At 35.2% G+C, this 16,387-nt stretch overlaps 1 protein-coding gene across 4 annotated transcripts in view; it reads left to right on the top strand.

Annotated features, from left to right (window-relative positions):
* The window catches only part of RPGRIP1L (RPGRIP1 like), a 75,240-nt gene that overhangs the window by 16,727 nt on the left and 42,126 nt on the right, over positions 1-16,387 (top strand). For 3 of the 4 annotated variants that reach the window (XM_055818507.1, XM_055818506.1, XM_055818508.1), the window contains 4 exons: positions 2,705-2,810; positions 6,484-6,630; positions 7,799-7,872; positions 11,903-12,042. In XM_055818507.1, coding sequence (XP_055674482.1) covers positions 2,705-2,810; positions 6,484-6,630; positions 7,799-7,872; positions 11,903-12,042 — 467 coding nt within the window. Of the gene's footprint in view, positions 1-2,704; positions 2,825-6,483; positions 6,631-7,798; positions 7,873-11,902; positions 12,043-16,387 lie in introns of those variants that run through there. The other variant, XM_055818509.1, reaches the window with a different exon arrangement.

Here is a 16,387-nt window from a genome sequence, read left to right as displayed (position 1 = left end):
CTAGCCTAGAAACGTTTTGTTTGTTTTGCCAGACAGAATGTAAGGGATTGTGAGAAATATGGTGGTGATATGTGTTTACTTCCTTGTTTTTCTTGTTCTGAATGTGAATGGGGAGCGTTTGTGAGCCACTGGTCCAGTGGATACAATAGTCAGGACTGTGTAAGAGGAGTCTCAGTAGTGTATCCATGTTCTGCTCATATGGAAGAAAAGACAAGATGCAAGGGATGTGGTTTAATTAGACCTCAATTTTATTAGCTTAGCCATCTGGGATTTACTGGCATAAATTTGTACAGTGCAGGTCAAGATCCTTTCTTTAATCATTTCCTTCTGGTGTAGGTTGCTATCAGTCCCCCATACCCACACAGCTGGTCCCCAGCCTGTTATTGGGACCCCACTCTCTATGCGTTTAATCCAAATGATAAGAGGTCTGGAAAAGAGATTGTCTTTTTGGTGTACTTCAGACATTAACCCCAAATGTAATTCTTAGCTTTTTAAAGAGTCACTTTCTCCTAACTTCATTTCCAATTTCAGACTTTTTAATCCAGCTTTAAGGAGGATAGTGTTCATGTTCCTTATTTCTGCACTTGTGGTAGAAGGCATGCTACAGCTAAATGAGTATGCGTGTTAATTCAGGTTACTGCCCCAAAAGGGATGTTAGTTACTTTTCTTGTTCTAACTTCTGCTCCAGGTCTACCTCCATGACTTTGGCTTCTATGGCATTTGTAGCTTTTTTTGGCAATAGAGAAAATATTGAATGAGGTATCTTAGTACAGATTTATTCTTGTGCATTATTTTGTATTGTTTGAGCAAAATATTACCTAAGTGAAAGGTAGCATTGACTTTTACATCAAATCTGTATATAACCACTATTTTCAAGTTATTTCAGAATACGTGGGCAGATGTTCTGGGAGCAGAATACAGCAACTACCTGGGAGGGAGAAAGCTGTGTAGATAATGAATTCCTATTCTATTCCACTCTTTTGTGACTTCATTTATAGAAAAAGTCATCTTCCCGACAGAAACTTTCTCAATTCACTTTGCCTTGCCCGCAAAATCTGAAATGATTTTGTTCTTCAACAGCAAGCTCCTTGTCGTGTACCTAGATACATTGGACATTTCTTAGACATATTTTATTTCAATAAATAAATAAAATATTATAGAAGTACTGTAGAAAAATATTTTTGCTCTAGCTTATAATGAGAGCTGAGATTGTGTCAATGTAATGCACTAATAAGAAACTAATTGCACATGCTTTCTGTAGCTAGAAATTTCATGAGATAAATACTCCTACAATTGTAAGAACTGAAATGATCCAAATAAAAGTAGGTTTTGATTTCTGAATTTGAATAATACACTTCATAATATCAGTACCCCAAACATCTTTAAATCAAATGCTGTTTCATTCACTGCTGAAAAAATAGTTAATGTTGATTGTCAGAAGCCATGGAGTTTACATCTGTACATCATAAATTTCACTATCATCTGCTCCTTTTTCTACTTAAAAAGAAAAAAAGGGAAAAAAGCCCCCTGCTTAAAAAAGAAGGGGATGGGGGGGTGGGTATAGAAAGAAAAAGCCTTTGAAGGCATCAGAGCCTTTTGTTTGATGTGTGGAACAAGATTAATAAAAACATGCCACTACATTAGCTTTTAAATAGCTAGCATGAGACACTGCTGCTGTCTATACTCGCCACAACTTTAATTTATGTAGATAACATGTTTTAGACACATGATAGTTTTAGGATTGAGTTAAGGCTGTTTCTTAGGGAAGATCTCAGGTTTGTGAGTGTGTTTATCTTCTGTGTAATTAACTGGGCAATGCCAAAATACAATAGGATTTTATATTTTACAGAATAAAAGGAAAGTATTTCATGTACTCAGCTGGTTTACAGATGTGTAAGCTTTGTAGTCCATTTTCTTGCTCCAGAATGGCATTGTGACAATTTGTCCAATATGTCTAAAACAGATAAATATTGGAAGATAAATGACCTTTTCAAATGCTAAATATTTATTCTGGTTTTATCATTTTATATTAATACAAATCAAAATTGGTCTCTCTTCCCATACGTGAAGAAGCTGTGAAAATAATGGGGTTTAGTTTCACTGCTTGAAATAAGAGAAAAGAGCAAAATAAATATTTATTTAAATTTTTAATTATTCTAAACAAACTTTCTGTTAAACAGCACATTCTCAAATTAATCTTAAAATTGTGACAACATAGAATATCTACATGGATATTAAGTGATTTTCATGTAGTTAAGACACACCTGCAGCTTGTTTGAATGCCAGTCACTTTTTCTTAGCGACATTTGATAGGTTTAAAGTATAAGAGGAAACTCCATAAAATGGTGATGTACTGGTAACAAATACTTTGGAGGGTGGAAAAAAGTGAATGGAAGACAAATGATCTATTTAGGTATAGGATTTTTTTTCTTTTCCTGTCACATAAGGTTTCATACAATAAACAAAGACATTAATGTATTGATTAAAGCTGCTATGTCATCTTTCGGTACAATATTTACTTACCTAAATTCTGTAATGTGGATTATAGAAGAAGGAATTAATTTGGGTATTGCACACTAAATCTTCTCCCAAATGTGTTGTAGAACACTGATTTGCGAAGGATTTCAACTTTTCAGAAAAAAAAAAAAAATACATTTTGTATCTTTAAGCTCATGATGCATGTCTTCTTAATACAATTTTGAAGGTTAAACATTCGGGACAATGTGGAAATGATCAAAGTCCGTAAACAGCTGGTTGAGAAAACCAACGCTCTTTCAGCAATGGAAGGAAAATTTCTCCAGCTTCAAGAGGTAATTGCAATTTGGTCAGTAACATTCCTTTACTCTCGTCACATAAGCATGTGTAAACAGAAAATAAATATACAAAGTTCTTGATTCTGACTCAGTGCTGAGTACATGAAAATGAGCCACATAATACATTGCACCCAAGCTACTCCAAATGCATGGGGATTTTTAGGGGTTTTTTTGGTTTTTGTTTTTTGTTTTTTTTCTTCCCCAGAAGGGTCTAGCAGGTCTTTAAAGAGTTTATCTGCAAAGCCATCCCAGGCAGGTTGTGGATAATGAACTGAGTTGTCTGAATATTGAAAGAGATTGCTGATCATGTAAAGAGAGGGCTTTGACTTAAATGTACTGATTTACCAAAGAAGAGGTACCAGACCCCCTTCACTTCATAAGTCTTTGGTAAAGTTGGGGAGGTTTGGCTGTTTAGAGTTCTGATGTTAGGGCTTAACTTGTGTTCATAAGTTCATGGAACATATTTCAGAGGGCTACTGTAAGTAATAAAATTGTCTTCATAAAAAGAGCAGTTTTATGAAAATATCACCAGAACATGAAACTGCATGGTAGGTTCTGTATAAGATTTAGTTATACAGCATTTTCCTGCTTCTTTCTGTATGTATTTGGAGAACCACATGTGCATACAGGCAGAGGTAGTATGGTAATGACTTGGAAACAATAGTTCCTGTGAGTAGCAATCCTTCTCACAATGGAGTACAATAGAGCCTTATAAAGTATCCTACCATTAGGAGGTGGAAGCACTAGATACTTGTTATTTTAGCATGCTAAATAACGCTTGTGCCATTAGATTTTTGTTCTGTTCCTTCCCCCCCCCATGTTTCTGCCACCACATTTTGCTTTGCTTTCCTCCCTGCCTTCAGTGTAATACATATATCTTCTCTGCCAAAGCAGTTTTTCCTAATTTTTCACAAGGCGAGCTATGTAGAATATAAATTCCAGGAGAGACAGGTTTCACATGGCTTTTTGTGCTCTTAAATAGAAAGCAGTAAGTATATTGTTCCATTTTAAATCATATGCAACTTTTTGGTACTTTACAGCAAACGTCAAGTACTTGTGCCTCTTTCTTGGCAGCAGCTGAATAGAAACACATGCCTAAGATTCATACTGGTATTTGAAGATATTGTTTCTAATATTCAGAGTGAAAGTTGCATTTTTGCAAAGGATGAGTGTGTTTTCTGTTGTTGGGGTTTTTTTAACAAGATAATGGGTATGATTTTCCCATTTCCTATCACTTGAATGTTTGAGACGTGTCTATTAAACATGAATATCTGAAAAGCCAAAATTTCTAGTTTAGATGGCATGTAAAGTACTTATCAACAGAGCAGGCTTTAGTATTATTTTTTTATGTTTTCCTTCATGATTTTTCTGCCTATTGTGCTTGTTATTATTTACTTTCAACTTCTACCAATTGAAACCCATATAATTCCTCCATGTTCATCTTAGAACTTGGGTCAGCCCAAAATGTGAAGCCACAAAATAAAGGCCTATAATTCTGCTCCATCTAATGGTATTGAAGTTGAGCTTGCTACCCAACATTTACAGGAGAGTTTTGTTGATAAAGAATTGTAATTAGCCAGTTGAATGAAGGAATTATGCAATCTGCTTAGAAGAACAAAGGCCCTTGAAATTGTTTGGATTATATATTTCATCCCATTCGTATATTTATTTGCTTTAATTACACACTGACCATTCAGGGTTTAATGATTTCTAATACAAAATGTGCTAACCTGTGCAACTACCATTTAAAATACTATAGAGAGTTATTTCTCTTGAAAATTGCTACAACAGTTTCACAACTGTAATTAAGAGCAGTTTATGTTCATTTGTGCTATATTTCTAGGAGGTGTTTATATATATATATAGAGAGAGGCGTGTTTCCAAAAGAAATAAAATTCCAGACTAGAAATATTAAACTGCAAGCATCATCCTACTTGTTGCTATGATTTGAGTCTTGAGATACTTCAGGTAGAGCAGGATAGAAAACAGTATGAGCGTAATGGAAAAACAGTGCTGACAGAATGCTCAGATATAGAACAATATCCAGGTAAAGACTTGCATTTGGGGGGGGGAGAGGGGAAATAGCAATGGTGAAGTCATGGTTCCCCTTAAAGTTGATGAGGAAAGTTATCCAAAGTGGTCAGGAGAGCAGCAGAGACACTGAAGGGTTAGAATGGAGTTGAAGCAAGGAGATTTCTCAGGAAGGTACTTTTAGTGCTTTTAATGAGATGGTTCAGTAGGATGAATATGATTGTTGAATTATTTTTCAACTGTTTTTGAAATTAAGGAAGGAGCTGAAGGTGAAACAGTCTATGAAAGGCAGCTTTGCCAGGGTAGTTTGTTTGGGGGTTGGGTTTTTTTCCTTCATATATTGTCTGTCGAAGAGACACAAGTTACTGAAATGGAAAAGAACTTCAGGAAGAAGTAGAAGGTGAGAGATGGGGAAGAAAAGATTAGTTCGCTTTGGACAGCTGGGAGGGTTAGAGCGTAAGGATTTTGATTTTTAGGAGAAAGGGAAGATACTTGGAGAGAAAAATAAAACAGTGTGAAAATTATTTTTAAGGTGTCATTGTGTGAACTGTATGGAAATACAGTTTCCAGACAAAGCAAGAGGAATACTGTAGAAAGACTTAAAAATTGATAATATAATTATCTCTGAAATAAGGCTGATTGCTAATATTATTTATTCTCCATTATATTTTTCTCTACTGAGAAATGGCATGTGGAAGGTTGAGAATCAGGTTGGTGATTGGGTTTTCTGTGGGTTTTTTGTTTGTTTCTAGGATATTCAGACAGCATGTGAACCTAAACAATTTGTACAGAATTCACATTCAGCTTCTCCATTTAACTACTTTGTAGGAATAATATATGGAAAAAATGAGGATAACTTTTGTCTGTCTACAATCATTAAGCATTATCTACAGTCTTACATTTATTTGTCATAAATTTGCATAAAATCACTTTATTAAATGGAAGATTGGCTTTTGGGCCGTTTTGTTTCAACTTACACTTTGAGTGTGGTTTACATTTAAATTCTTGATGAATGAGGCTTTATTAAAGCATTGTGGAACGTAGACAGTGTAATATTAACCGATATTCTGGAAATAGAGGTTCTATCAGTATCCTCCATTTAATACTATAATTGGTTAAACGTGCCTTAATATAATCCATTGAAGTAAATTAAAATCTAAAAGAAATCATGAGTCCTTAAGCTACTGCTAGGAGGGAAATAGAACCGAGTGCATTAGGAATATGAAACAATTATCCATCTAAAATTAAGGGTTAACAGAGCTGTTGCAAGCGCTGTGATTAACATAACTGTGGTCAACACTCATTTTTGCTTGCTACTGCAGTGTTTTTGGTCAGTATGTCGAACCGCTGTAACCACAGCAAAATCTTTTAATTGCTTAACAGATGTATTTCTTGGTCGTTTTCATCATGACTGAACTGAGGGTTTAATGTTCATGAGAGCAGCGAGAATGCCACCTTGTCCTGGCCATGCGTAATGAAAATTGCTTTCAGTTACTTAGTTCAAGAGTGTCTCCTGTTGACCACATTGAGAATATGTATTAAATACTGCCATGAGAGACCACAGGTTGAATATGCAGTGTTACATTCTACCGAGTGTGATTTGTTTTCTTTCTGAATTTTTCTTCCTTCCTTTTCACAGAACCAAAAGAACTTGAAGACCAGCCATGATGCTTTAATAGCAAAAGCTGATGAACTGAATCTACAGCTTAAAGAGGAGAGGTTAAAGTGCCTCTGTCTTAACAAAGAGTTGCAATCAATAACTATTTCAAACAGAAGAACGGAGGAGGTGGGTTTGCGTTCAAGAGAGCTAGAACCTGCTTTAGGTAGTACACATAGATAAGGAAAAGGTTAACAATGGGAGATACCTTTTAATTGCAGAGATGTGAATAGACCCTTCAAACACACTTAGAAGACTGGCCTGGTAATATAAATACTTCTATCCCATTAAAAAAAGCCTGTGGCTGCTGCTTGCATTTCACAGAATCATGAACCATACCTGATGCCCATACCACATAATCACTGCACCGGTGTTTGGACAATATTTGAGGTTAAAGCATAGGATTTCACATCAATTCTGATACTATACAAGTGGTTTGTTAACCAGAAAAATTTTTTACTTGATTTATTGATCACATATTGCCAGGTTTTGGTATTATTTCAACCTAATTTAATTACTGTACAGTGTAGTATTACATCTTACTCAGCAGTCCAGATCAGTCACTTATTTTGTCTAGTGACTCTTAGAGACTAGTGTCATCACTAACAGTCACACAGATACAGGGCTAAAAATCAAGTGGTTTATTGCTCTTTAACATGTGAGGAGTAAGAATCTGCAAACATTTTGTAGCAACTGAAGTTTAGTTTTACTATGTTGTTTACCTGTTTTTAATGTATTTTACATGAACTAAGTTTACAAAAGTTACCTCAGATATTTTCTCCAAACCTTTAAGCTATTGTAGTGCATGTAGGGTATGTCTTCTGAGTTAAAGCATCTTGTATTTTTAAAACCATATCCTGCTTTGAGTACTTTAAAAGCAAGGACTTGTTGTTTCTATAAGGTTAATAAGAAAATATTTATGATACAGGATCTATTAACTCGCTAATACCAATACTCACTTACAGGAATGGAAATAAAAAAAATTAATGCTATGGATATTTTGCTTTTTTTCCTTCTAACCCCCCCCCCCCCCCCCCCCAAGGCAGAATTTTATAAGCTATTGTTCAACTATGACATGCTTGTCTCAGCTTTGTATAAATAACATGAAAAAGACTGGGCCAATTGTAAACCCATGTGGTAAAGAAGGTGTTATTTTGAAGCTTCTAAGAGGCTTTTGTATGAAAAGAACAAATAAAAGCCTGGCAATGCCTACAAATTATTAACTATTTGCCTTTAAACATTCATTGTAATTTCCTTTTGTGCTGTGCATTGCTTGAAACGTCCTTCTTCATATTAGTTACAGGCAAGAATAAATGATCTAGAAAAAGAGAAAGAGCTTATGAGGGAAAACTATGATAAACTGTATAACAGGTAAGTTACGGTTTCTGTATATAGAAAACTTGATTCCTGCCCTGTTTAATAGGCTTTCATATACTGTGTGCTTGAATGTGCATGTGCGTGTGTTTATGCACACGTGTAATTATATTCATGCTACAATTCATCAAATCAGTAAGTGTATATGGAAACTTTGATGGTGTTCTCTGTATTACATCTGTTCTGTTGAAATAGAGCAGCTTCCATGCTTGTCCTAATATTCTCAAAATAGTAGATTACTACTTTAAAAAAAATTAATGAAAAAATAAGTAGAAGTCACTTCGAACATCAATGCAAAAATTTTTTAATTGAATTTCTAAAAATTTTTGGGGGGTTACTATTGAAAGAAGACTACATCTAGGTAGACATTCCTTTGGGTTTATTTTACTTTATTCCATTTGGTTTGTTTTATTTGGGGAAAAGGGGTGTTTGAACTTTTTATATAAGCTCTTCCAGCACTTCTCAGTGGATATATATCAAGTCTGATATTTGACAGCTTCTCCAATGTTTATTTCTGAGGGGTGGTTTGTTTGTTTCACTAATAGCTACCATTTCACTTGTACTGGTTCTGCTTGAAATTTTTTATGGCCTTATACGAGTTTTCACAAAGGTTCCTATACTTAAAAACATAAGTTGTATACATTGTATCAGTAGTGCTTACAATGAAAATACATTGCGAGATATGATTCAGAAATTCTCTGGTACAGAAAAGTAATTATAGTCAATTGCCAGAAGCAAAATGACCTTCAAATGAACTTTGCCTTTAGTGTGGATTCCATGTGGTCTTCTACACTGATGAGGGCTAGAAAAAAAACCCAACATCCTAGAGCTAGTGATTGCCTCGAAGTAGTTAAAATGCTTGAAGTCTTTCCTCATATCAAAATTATTTCCCCTCTTAAAGCTGGTTTGTCAGTGTGATGTCTGTCAAAAATACCAATGACTAAACACGATGTTAGTGGTATCAAATGTCATTTATAGTATTCTTACAATTTTTATTATACTTTTTGTACTTTTTGTGGTGAAATTAAAAATTACAGTAGTAAAAAACTCGTTACAAATAGATTAAAACTTTTTTTTTCTTTTACATATGAGATGTAATAGTTGTATAATCACAATATTTAGAGATTTGTACAGGGGCAGTTGGTCAGTGGTCTCTTACTTAAGTTCATTGTTGTAGATTCCTCCAAAGCCTGATCGTGTTACAAATATTTCTGATTATGGTTTTTTTTTTCTTCTCTATCATTATGCAGAGAAATGACTCTTACTAAAAAATCAACTTACAGTCTTGCCTTGAAATTTTCTGTTCTATTTAATTCATAGTCAGGTAACTTGAAAAGATGTTTAGCTAGCTAAATTTAAATATGATTCTATCATAATGCAGTAATCTAAAATATGTGGGTTTTTTTACCTAAAATGGTCTCATTTCATACACTCACATTTAAACTGAGATTCATGTTTCATCATTCCATGTTATACAAAGATAAGAAGAAATCAGGGAGAGAAATGCATCATTTCATTATAACTGCTCTTTCATGGCCAGATTTTTCTGTTGCCCATTTGAACAGTGCAGCTTTGCTACCCCTTGCCTGTTCTTACCAGTGGATAGGCCAGTGTCTGCAGGTGCCAGATAATTAATAAATATTTCTCTTTTTTTAATGGAGGAAAAGAAGCATGAACTCATTCTTTGCTAATGTTATTTTTTTGGAAATTCATTTGAAGTTGAAGGGGATTTTGTAAAAGCCAAGACTGCAGAACTGGATCTGAAAATTTTACAAAGAACAAATATAAGTTTGTCAGTTGACTCTTATTATTTAGTCAGTATCCAAGAAAACAATTCATTTGGATAAAAGGTTTGGATGAATTGTTTTCATATGACCTTGTAATGCAAATCTAGCAATGCTTAAACTCTCTCCAAAGGAAACGTTGCCAGATGTGGTTGACCAATTATAGTTACCCAGATGGCTCCAACTCCAGTGAAATACAGTAATTGTGAAAGAAATTCAACATGAATTCAAGTAAAAGTAATCTTAACATTCAAAGGAAGAAAGCGACAGAAGTGGACTCAATTCAAAGTGACATAAACATTGGCTTGGTTAAAACCTGTCTTCTAAAATTTTCTTCATTTAAACATCTAAATTCTGAATTAATATCATAGTAAATGTTAATGATTTTTCTGCTAGCATAGTCTTTTGACAAATTGCAATAATGTGTAGCTACATCTTCATGTGAAGTAATTGTACCTAAAGCTAACAAATGCATGTATAACTAGGTATTGTGGTCATTAAAACTTGGAAACATTTTGAAAAGTGTGAAAACTAAGGGTATTTGATATCCCTTCTTGCAATGATTTATTCTTTCCTTATGGGCGCCACTCAAACTTTGAAGAGTGGTAAGTCTAGGCAATTACAGAACACACTGTGTCTGTACCTGTGCAGTATTATGGAAATAATTGTGGGTTCAGTGCGTTATATCTGCAAATTATCTTCAAAATTATGAGTGAAGTATGTATTACAGTAGGACTTAGAAGCATTGTTTAAGTTCATGCATGCTGTAAAAGACACACTGTAAGATGGTGTATGCCTAGAGGACTGTATAAATAGGTGAGATAGATACAGTATGAGAAAAAGACAACATACAGAGAGGTAGGACTGTTTTTGTGAAGATCACAAATCAAAAATATAAACTCTTACTATACACTTTAAAGTCTACATTCATGCTATAATTGTTTTTTCTTTAATCTTAAGGTCATTCTTCAAATATACTAGAAACAAATGCGCTTATGTACTCAGAACCACTTTATGTAGTCATAGCCATCAAAACAGGCAGTTCTCTTTCAGTCAGCATGTATAGTCTGCAAAGCTATGTGGGCTGTCCCTTCTACAATTTTTATTTCTTCTCCTTTTGCTTTTTTCCTTGAGGCTTTTGTTACATAGATCTCTGGGAGAGATCGATAAACAGATATCAGAAGGGGGTTTTTTGCACATTTATATATGTAAAAAATAACCTTTTAAAACTATTGAGCTTCACCAAAGTGAAGAGTTGAGGAACTGACTCTTCCATTTAAAAACAAACAAACAAACAAAAACCCCCAAAAAACTACAATTTCTCATTTTTAACAGGATACAAAAGTGAATAAGCTGATTTGTGCTTGGTTAAGATGAAGGACACTTTTCCAGTCCATAAAAATGCAAGGATTGAATAATAGTATGAAGACCATAATACTTAGTGTCCAAATTATATGCAAGCACGTTGCATTGCTTTGGTTTTTTACCTACTGGGAGTTATACTGTAAATTATGTGATGTGCTCAATTTTGTTTCAGTTTGACTAACACATTTTGTTGTGGTTTCAGCAGTTCTGATTCTGTGTCCATGCAATCCTTATTGCACATGGATTGGTAGTTTACAAGTAAATAATGTGTTACAGGCAAAATAGTTATTCTAATTTCTTTGCCCACCTCTGGTTTTTATTTCTTAAAGTAGGAGAAAGATTACTTTATATGCGCTTCTTAATCAGTATCAGAATTGTTGTTTTACAGTATGAGAAAACTGTTGTCACTTTGTGGTCAACATTTCTTTGAACAGGCAACTGACTTCAGGCTCTGTATGTTTCACAGATTTAAAAGAAATCAGGTGGGTGATCCCAGTCCTCTACATTAAGAGGTTTTGTATGCGGAAAGAATGGTTTTGTCAGTTGTCAGTTGCTGAAGTTTGGAGTTGTGGATTACTCTGGGATATGCATCAGAATTCCTTTTCTCGTCCCACAAATGTTGCATGCTGCCAACTTTTCTGACTTTGGAGCTCTAAATTAAGGCCAGTTCCTTTGCTCATCCCACAAGCTCTTTCATGTTTTTTAACCGCAGCCTGAGAAAGGCGCCTTGGTTTCAACAGCAGCAGACCAGCATATGTTTACTTAATTCCTAAGACATGATGACAGTAGTGTCAGTGCCACTAAAACCTTCTTTCTTTATTATTTTCTGTTGAAGTTGATTTCTAAAAGTTTTTCACATGCCACATGTTGTATTGCAGTGTCTTCAGTATGACCCATGAACAGGAATGGAAATTAAAGGAACAGCAACTGAAACTGCAGATTGCTAAACTGGAGGCTGTTATTAAATCTGATTTAGCAGAGAAAAATGAAATCCTTGACAAGATCAAAGTAGAAAGAGGTATATTTCTAAAATAACTATCATTTTCTTGTGATTTGAGATTCTTCTGTGTTGGAGTTCAGGTATATTGCCCAGAAAAGTGTAGATTATATTCTTAGTGATTTCAGAGCTGCCTTTTAAGCATACATTTGACCAATGCACTTATGTTATGACCAGCTATTAAGTACAAAAATTGACCCAGTGCGGGTTACATGCTGTATAAGGATCGTATAACTCCAGGTATATTCATTTTTCATCTGTTTGGTTAATCCTTGACCTTTATTCTGCATTTGCCCTCTCCTCTGCATTGAAAATTATTATGGAAAAGAGGACCATCTGACAGCCCCTCTTAAATTATAAATCAGTATTCTAATTCTGTTTACTGTACAAAGTTGCATGCAGCCTATATAGACCCTTGAAGATGGTTGCCTTTCATGTTTGTGAATTCAGAATTTTTAAATGTTTTCGGTATACACTTCTTTTTGTTTTACAGTTTTGTACATTTACAGCAATGCAGTTTTCTACTAATCTAATCTAAAACCAGATTAGTTCAAGTGTGGTTTTCTTCCCGTGCTGTAGGACAACTTCTCAGTGAATCTTTAAGACCTTGCAATCTTTTCTGGTTTTTATCTCAATACTGTGATATGCTGTGGCAACTTAAAAGTTTACAAAACAAGAGCATAGCCAGGAAGTAAAATAAATATTTTTAGAATTGAGTCTTCAAATGTGTAGTTTTAGAAGGTGTATTTCTGTGAACAATCTAATGGAATGAAGTGGGCCAACTTGTGAATAATTCTTCTTGTGGTTGTGGCTCAAGTTCAGCATGTGCTTACCATTAAGATTCTGAGTAGCTCTACTGACTTCAAATACCGGATAAAATATTTAAACACATAGTTTCCACAGCAACTGTTTGCAGAATTAGGCTTAAGTGATACTAAAATAAATAAGATGCCTTAAGCTGAAATAATACAAAGTTATGACACTGACAGAGACGGTTGTTAAGATGGTTTGATTATGGAATGCAAGCTTTAAAGTGATATTAAGAGCATGAAAACGTTATAGGCCATATTATTATTTGGTTAAGTTGAACATGGAAAATCAGGGAACACATTCCATTTTTATCCTTCCTATGAGCATTATGTTCAAGTGGCAAGTCTTTACCACCCCTTCCCTAGACTGGCACTGAATGACATCTACCCTTAAACTGGATCACCAAGTTACTACACTCTCCATTTCTGTTGAACTGAACTTGCTGCAGTTTCAGTAGATGTTGCAATACCCTTCAAGATCTATATATCTAGGATTTGAGTACAGCTTCTTGTCTTTGACCAGACTTAGGCAGTATAAGTTTCTTCAATCATACTTCAGAGTAACATCCTTTTTTTAAGTTCAGCAGGAGAACTGAAGTACTGTTTGTCTTAACCTGCTGCCAGGAACTAGTGTAGAAATAGTGTCTCGTCTACCCTTTGTAGTTTAGCATACGAATCTTTCCTCAGAAGTTCTTTTACAGGAGTAAGATAGATGTTAAAATAAATGGAAGTCTTGAAAAAGACTAACATTGCTGGCTTAATTCCATGTCCTCCTCCTTCAGTATTTCTCTTTCAGAGTGATTATGTAATTTGGATCTAAATTTTTTAGTAGTATTTTTCTGTCCATAACTTCATAATGTGTTTCATAATACTTAAGAAATACATTTAGACAGAAAACAGAGTAACTAATAACTTATTTTATATAACTTCAAATTGTGATTGCTTTTTTTTTAATGTGGTGTTTGCTGATGCTTTATCACGCTTTGGCCACCATGTTTCCCTTCGTCATTTATTCTTGTGTTTCTTGTCTATTTTTTATATCTCCCAGATTCTCAGCCATAAGTAGCTGTTTGGTTCATGTTCATTATACTTTCCTGACAATGTTGTCTCACGCAAGCCTCAAAAGGCTGAGATAAACTAACAGTTACTATGCCAAGGATTGGTGTCACTTGTCATGAATTCATACAGTGTATGTCTCTACTTGGTAATTTTTATGTCTAAATAATTTTTATTTTTCGTTATTAGAATCTCATGCCTTGCTGCATTTGTTGTTCATAGTTACAGTACTGTTTGACACAGAGTACACTATTTACTCACTGAAGTTTTTTACAGTTTTCTTAATGGGAAAATATTTTTTCTGTGTCAATAAAAGCTGACATGTGAAATATATAACTAAAAAATATTATTTCACTCCCTAAATATGGTTCCTCTGTCCATAAAACTACCAAAACCTCTGCACAAATGCAGTTCTGGTTTTATTCCATGGGCTAGCAAAGAAGGCAATCCTGTTGCCCTAAACTGGACCTAGAAGACAAAGAGAGGGTTTGGCAAGGAAGAAGGGGAGGTTAGATGCTCTTATACATGTAGTAGGTGGATTATGGGATAGTGAGCAAAATAGGTCTTAGTCATGCAGGTGTGTGCTTTTTATTTACAGGAAAAGACAGTGACTATTTTATTTTCTTCTGCCCTGCTACCTGGTTGGTACTGGTTGGTCTGTGAGAATACTTTCTATCAATTTATGTAGGAGGTCAACAAATGTGGAGCCTTTTGCTGATTAAGATTCAAATTTTCTTGTTTTGGCGATATGTACAAATATTTAATGTGGAAGACACCCACGCGAGGGTATTCAAATTCTGATTTTGGATGGGATTACATATATTGGCACAATTTTTTATTACAGCTGAGAACAGTATTATTGCACAGTCCCTGAAGTGTCTTGTTAGGCCTTTATCAACACAGAGGGCTATCTGCAATTCTGTAGTCTGCTTCCAGTTGTGGCTTTGCAGCTTTTCTTGCAAGCTGCTGCACCAATGTTTTCCAAAGCATCTGGGGCAGTATTTTTTCCTCTTTTCCTTGTGCTGTTACTGTCATAGCTTTGCTGATGAAAACCCTGATAGCGTTGGAATGATGTGTTCTTGTGGGATGTGCTCACCAGTGGTGTGTGAAATCACCTCTGCTCTCTCCCTTCTTCTTCCCCTTCAGTTGCAGCTTTTGGGTTAAACTAGTGGAAGCAAACTAAGCAGCAGGCAGCATGCAGGACCAACCCTGATCCAAGTATGCTCCAATCAATGCTGATAGTGCTAGAAGTGGAAAAAGAACATAGAGAGTTTGAGTGGCTGCTGATGAAAAACAGTGCAGTTATATGGGAAAGCTGAGTGGCAGGACCAAGGCTATTGCGGAAGTGTTCAGTTTCCTCCTGCCTCTTTCCTTGCATGTCTTGCACTTTTTATCTTTGGTTGCAGTCATGGAGACACAGCCTGTTGAGAATCTGGAGAGGCAGCATGGACAGTGCTAAGACAGACTGAGCTGCACTATTGGAATATTGGCCCATTTTGTTTCAGCAAGCTGTTGAAGTTGCCTCGATTTGAACAAAAGCTAGTTTCCTTTCTATGTAGCATTTACAGTTTTAAAGTTAACTTTTAAAGCATCAAATGTGAATGAGTATTAATAATGTGTACAAAAAATTCACTGGGGTTCATGTTAGAAAAAGAGTGGACGGAGCTTGCTGCTCTTGTCAGAAAATTCAGGACTGCAAGATAGAAGTACCTGAGGAGGGATATCTTGTCTCCTTAATCCTGGAAAAAGTGCCAGTTCAGATGTCAGTTTATGTCGTAGGAAAAAGAGACATCGGCATGATGGCCTCTTTTCCGCTGTGGGAGGCCTCCCAACAGACACAGGTCTTTTGGGTATATTATTTGGAAGGGTCCAGAAGATGCAATTGCTGATAAGTGTTTAACCATCTTTTATGAAGGCCTGCCTTCTCTGCTCATTCACAAGGATTATTTTAATTGTTTTCATATTAGCGTTCTAATTTTTAGCCCTTAGTGTTTCTAATTATATTTTCTTCTCAATTGCACAAATGCATTGCATTTTCCTCATCACTACAGAGAATTAAAACCTTACTGGTGATTATGTTTTTGAATTGAAGGTGACTTTTGTGGAGTCCCAACACATGTATGAGGCAGGCTACTGTGTATAGGAGCAATGGCATTACAGATGATTTATTTTTAGTGAAGATGTCATTTAACATATAAACTGCAAAATTAAAACTAACCTGATGTTAGTTTTTGAAACATTTCAAAACCCTTGAGACTAGCATGTCAGCCACCTGTTTCCTGTGAAGTTCAAGCCTCTAAACTAAAAAGCTATTCTTTAAAAACAGTGAAGTTGTGCATCATGCCCTGAGGGTCAACAGGAAAGATACCAGCATAAAAAGATTCCACCAGATACTGTGGACTTTCTTGCTGAAAGTGGTAGAATATATTCTCAACTAAGTATTTAATGTTTTACCAATCAACTCCCAGAAGTTCAGATGGGAATTAAAAGGCTAATACTTG

Source organism: Falco peregrinus, chromosome 14, assembly GCF_023634155.1.
Source record: "Falco peregrinus isolate bFalPer1 chromosome 14, bFalPer1.pri, whole genome shotgun sequence".
Taxonomy (NCBI): domain Eukaryota; kingdom Metazoa; phylum Chordata; class Aves; order Falconiformes; family Falconidae; genus Falco; species Falco peregrinus.
Note: the sequence above shows the minus strand (reverse complement) of the source record. Positions and strands in the feature narration are given on the sequence as shown.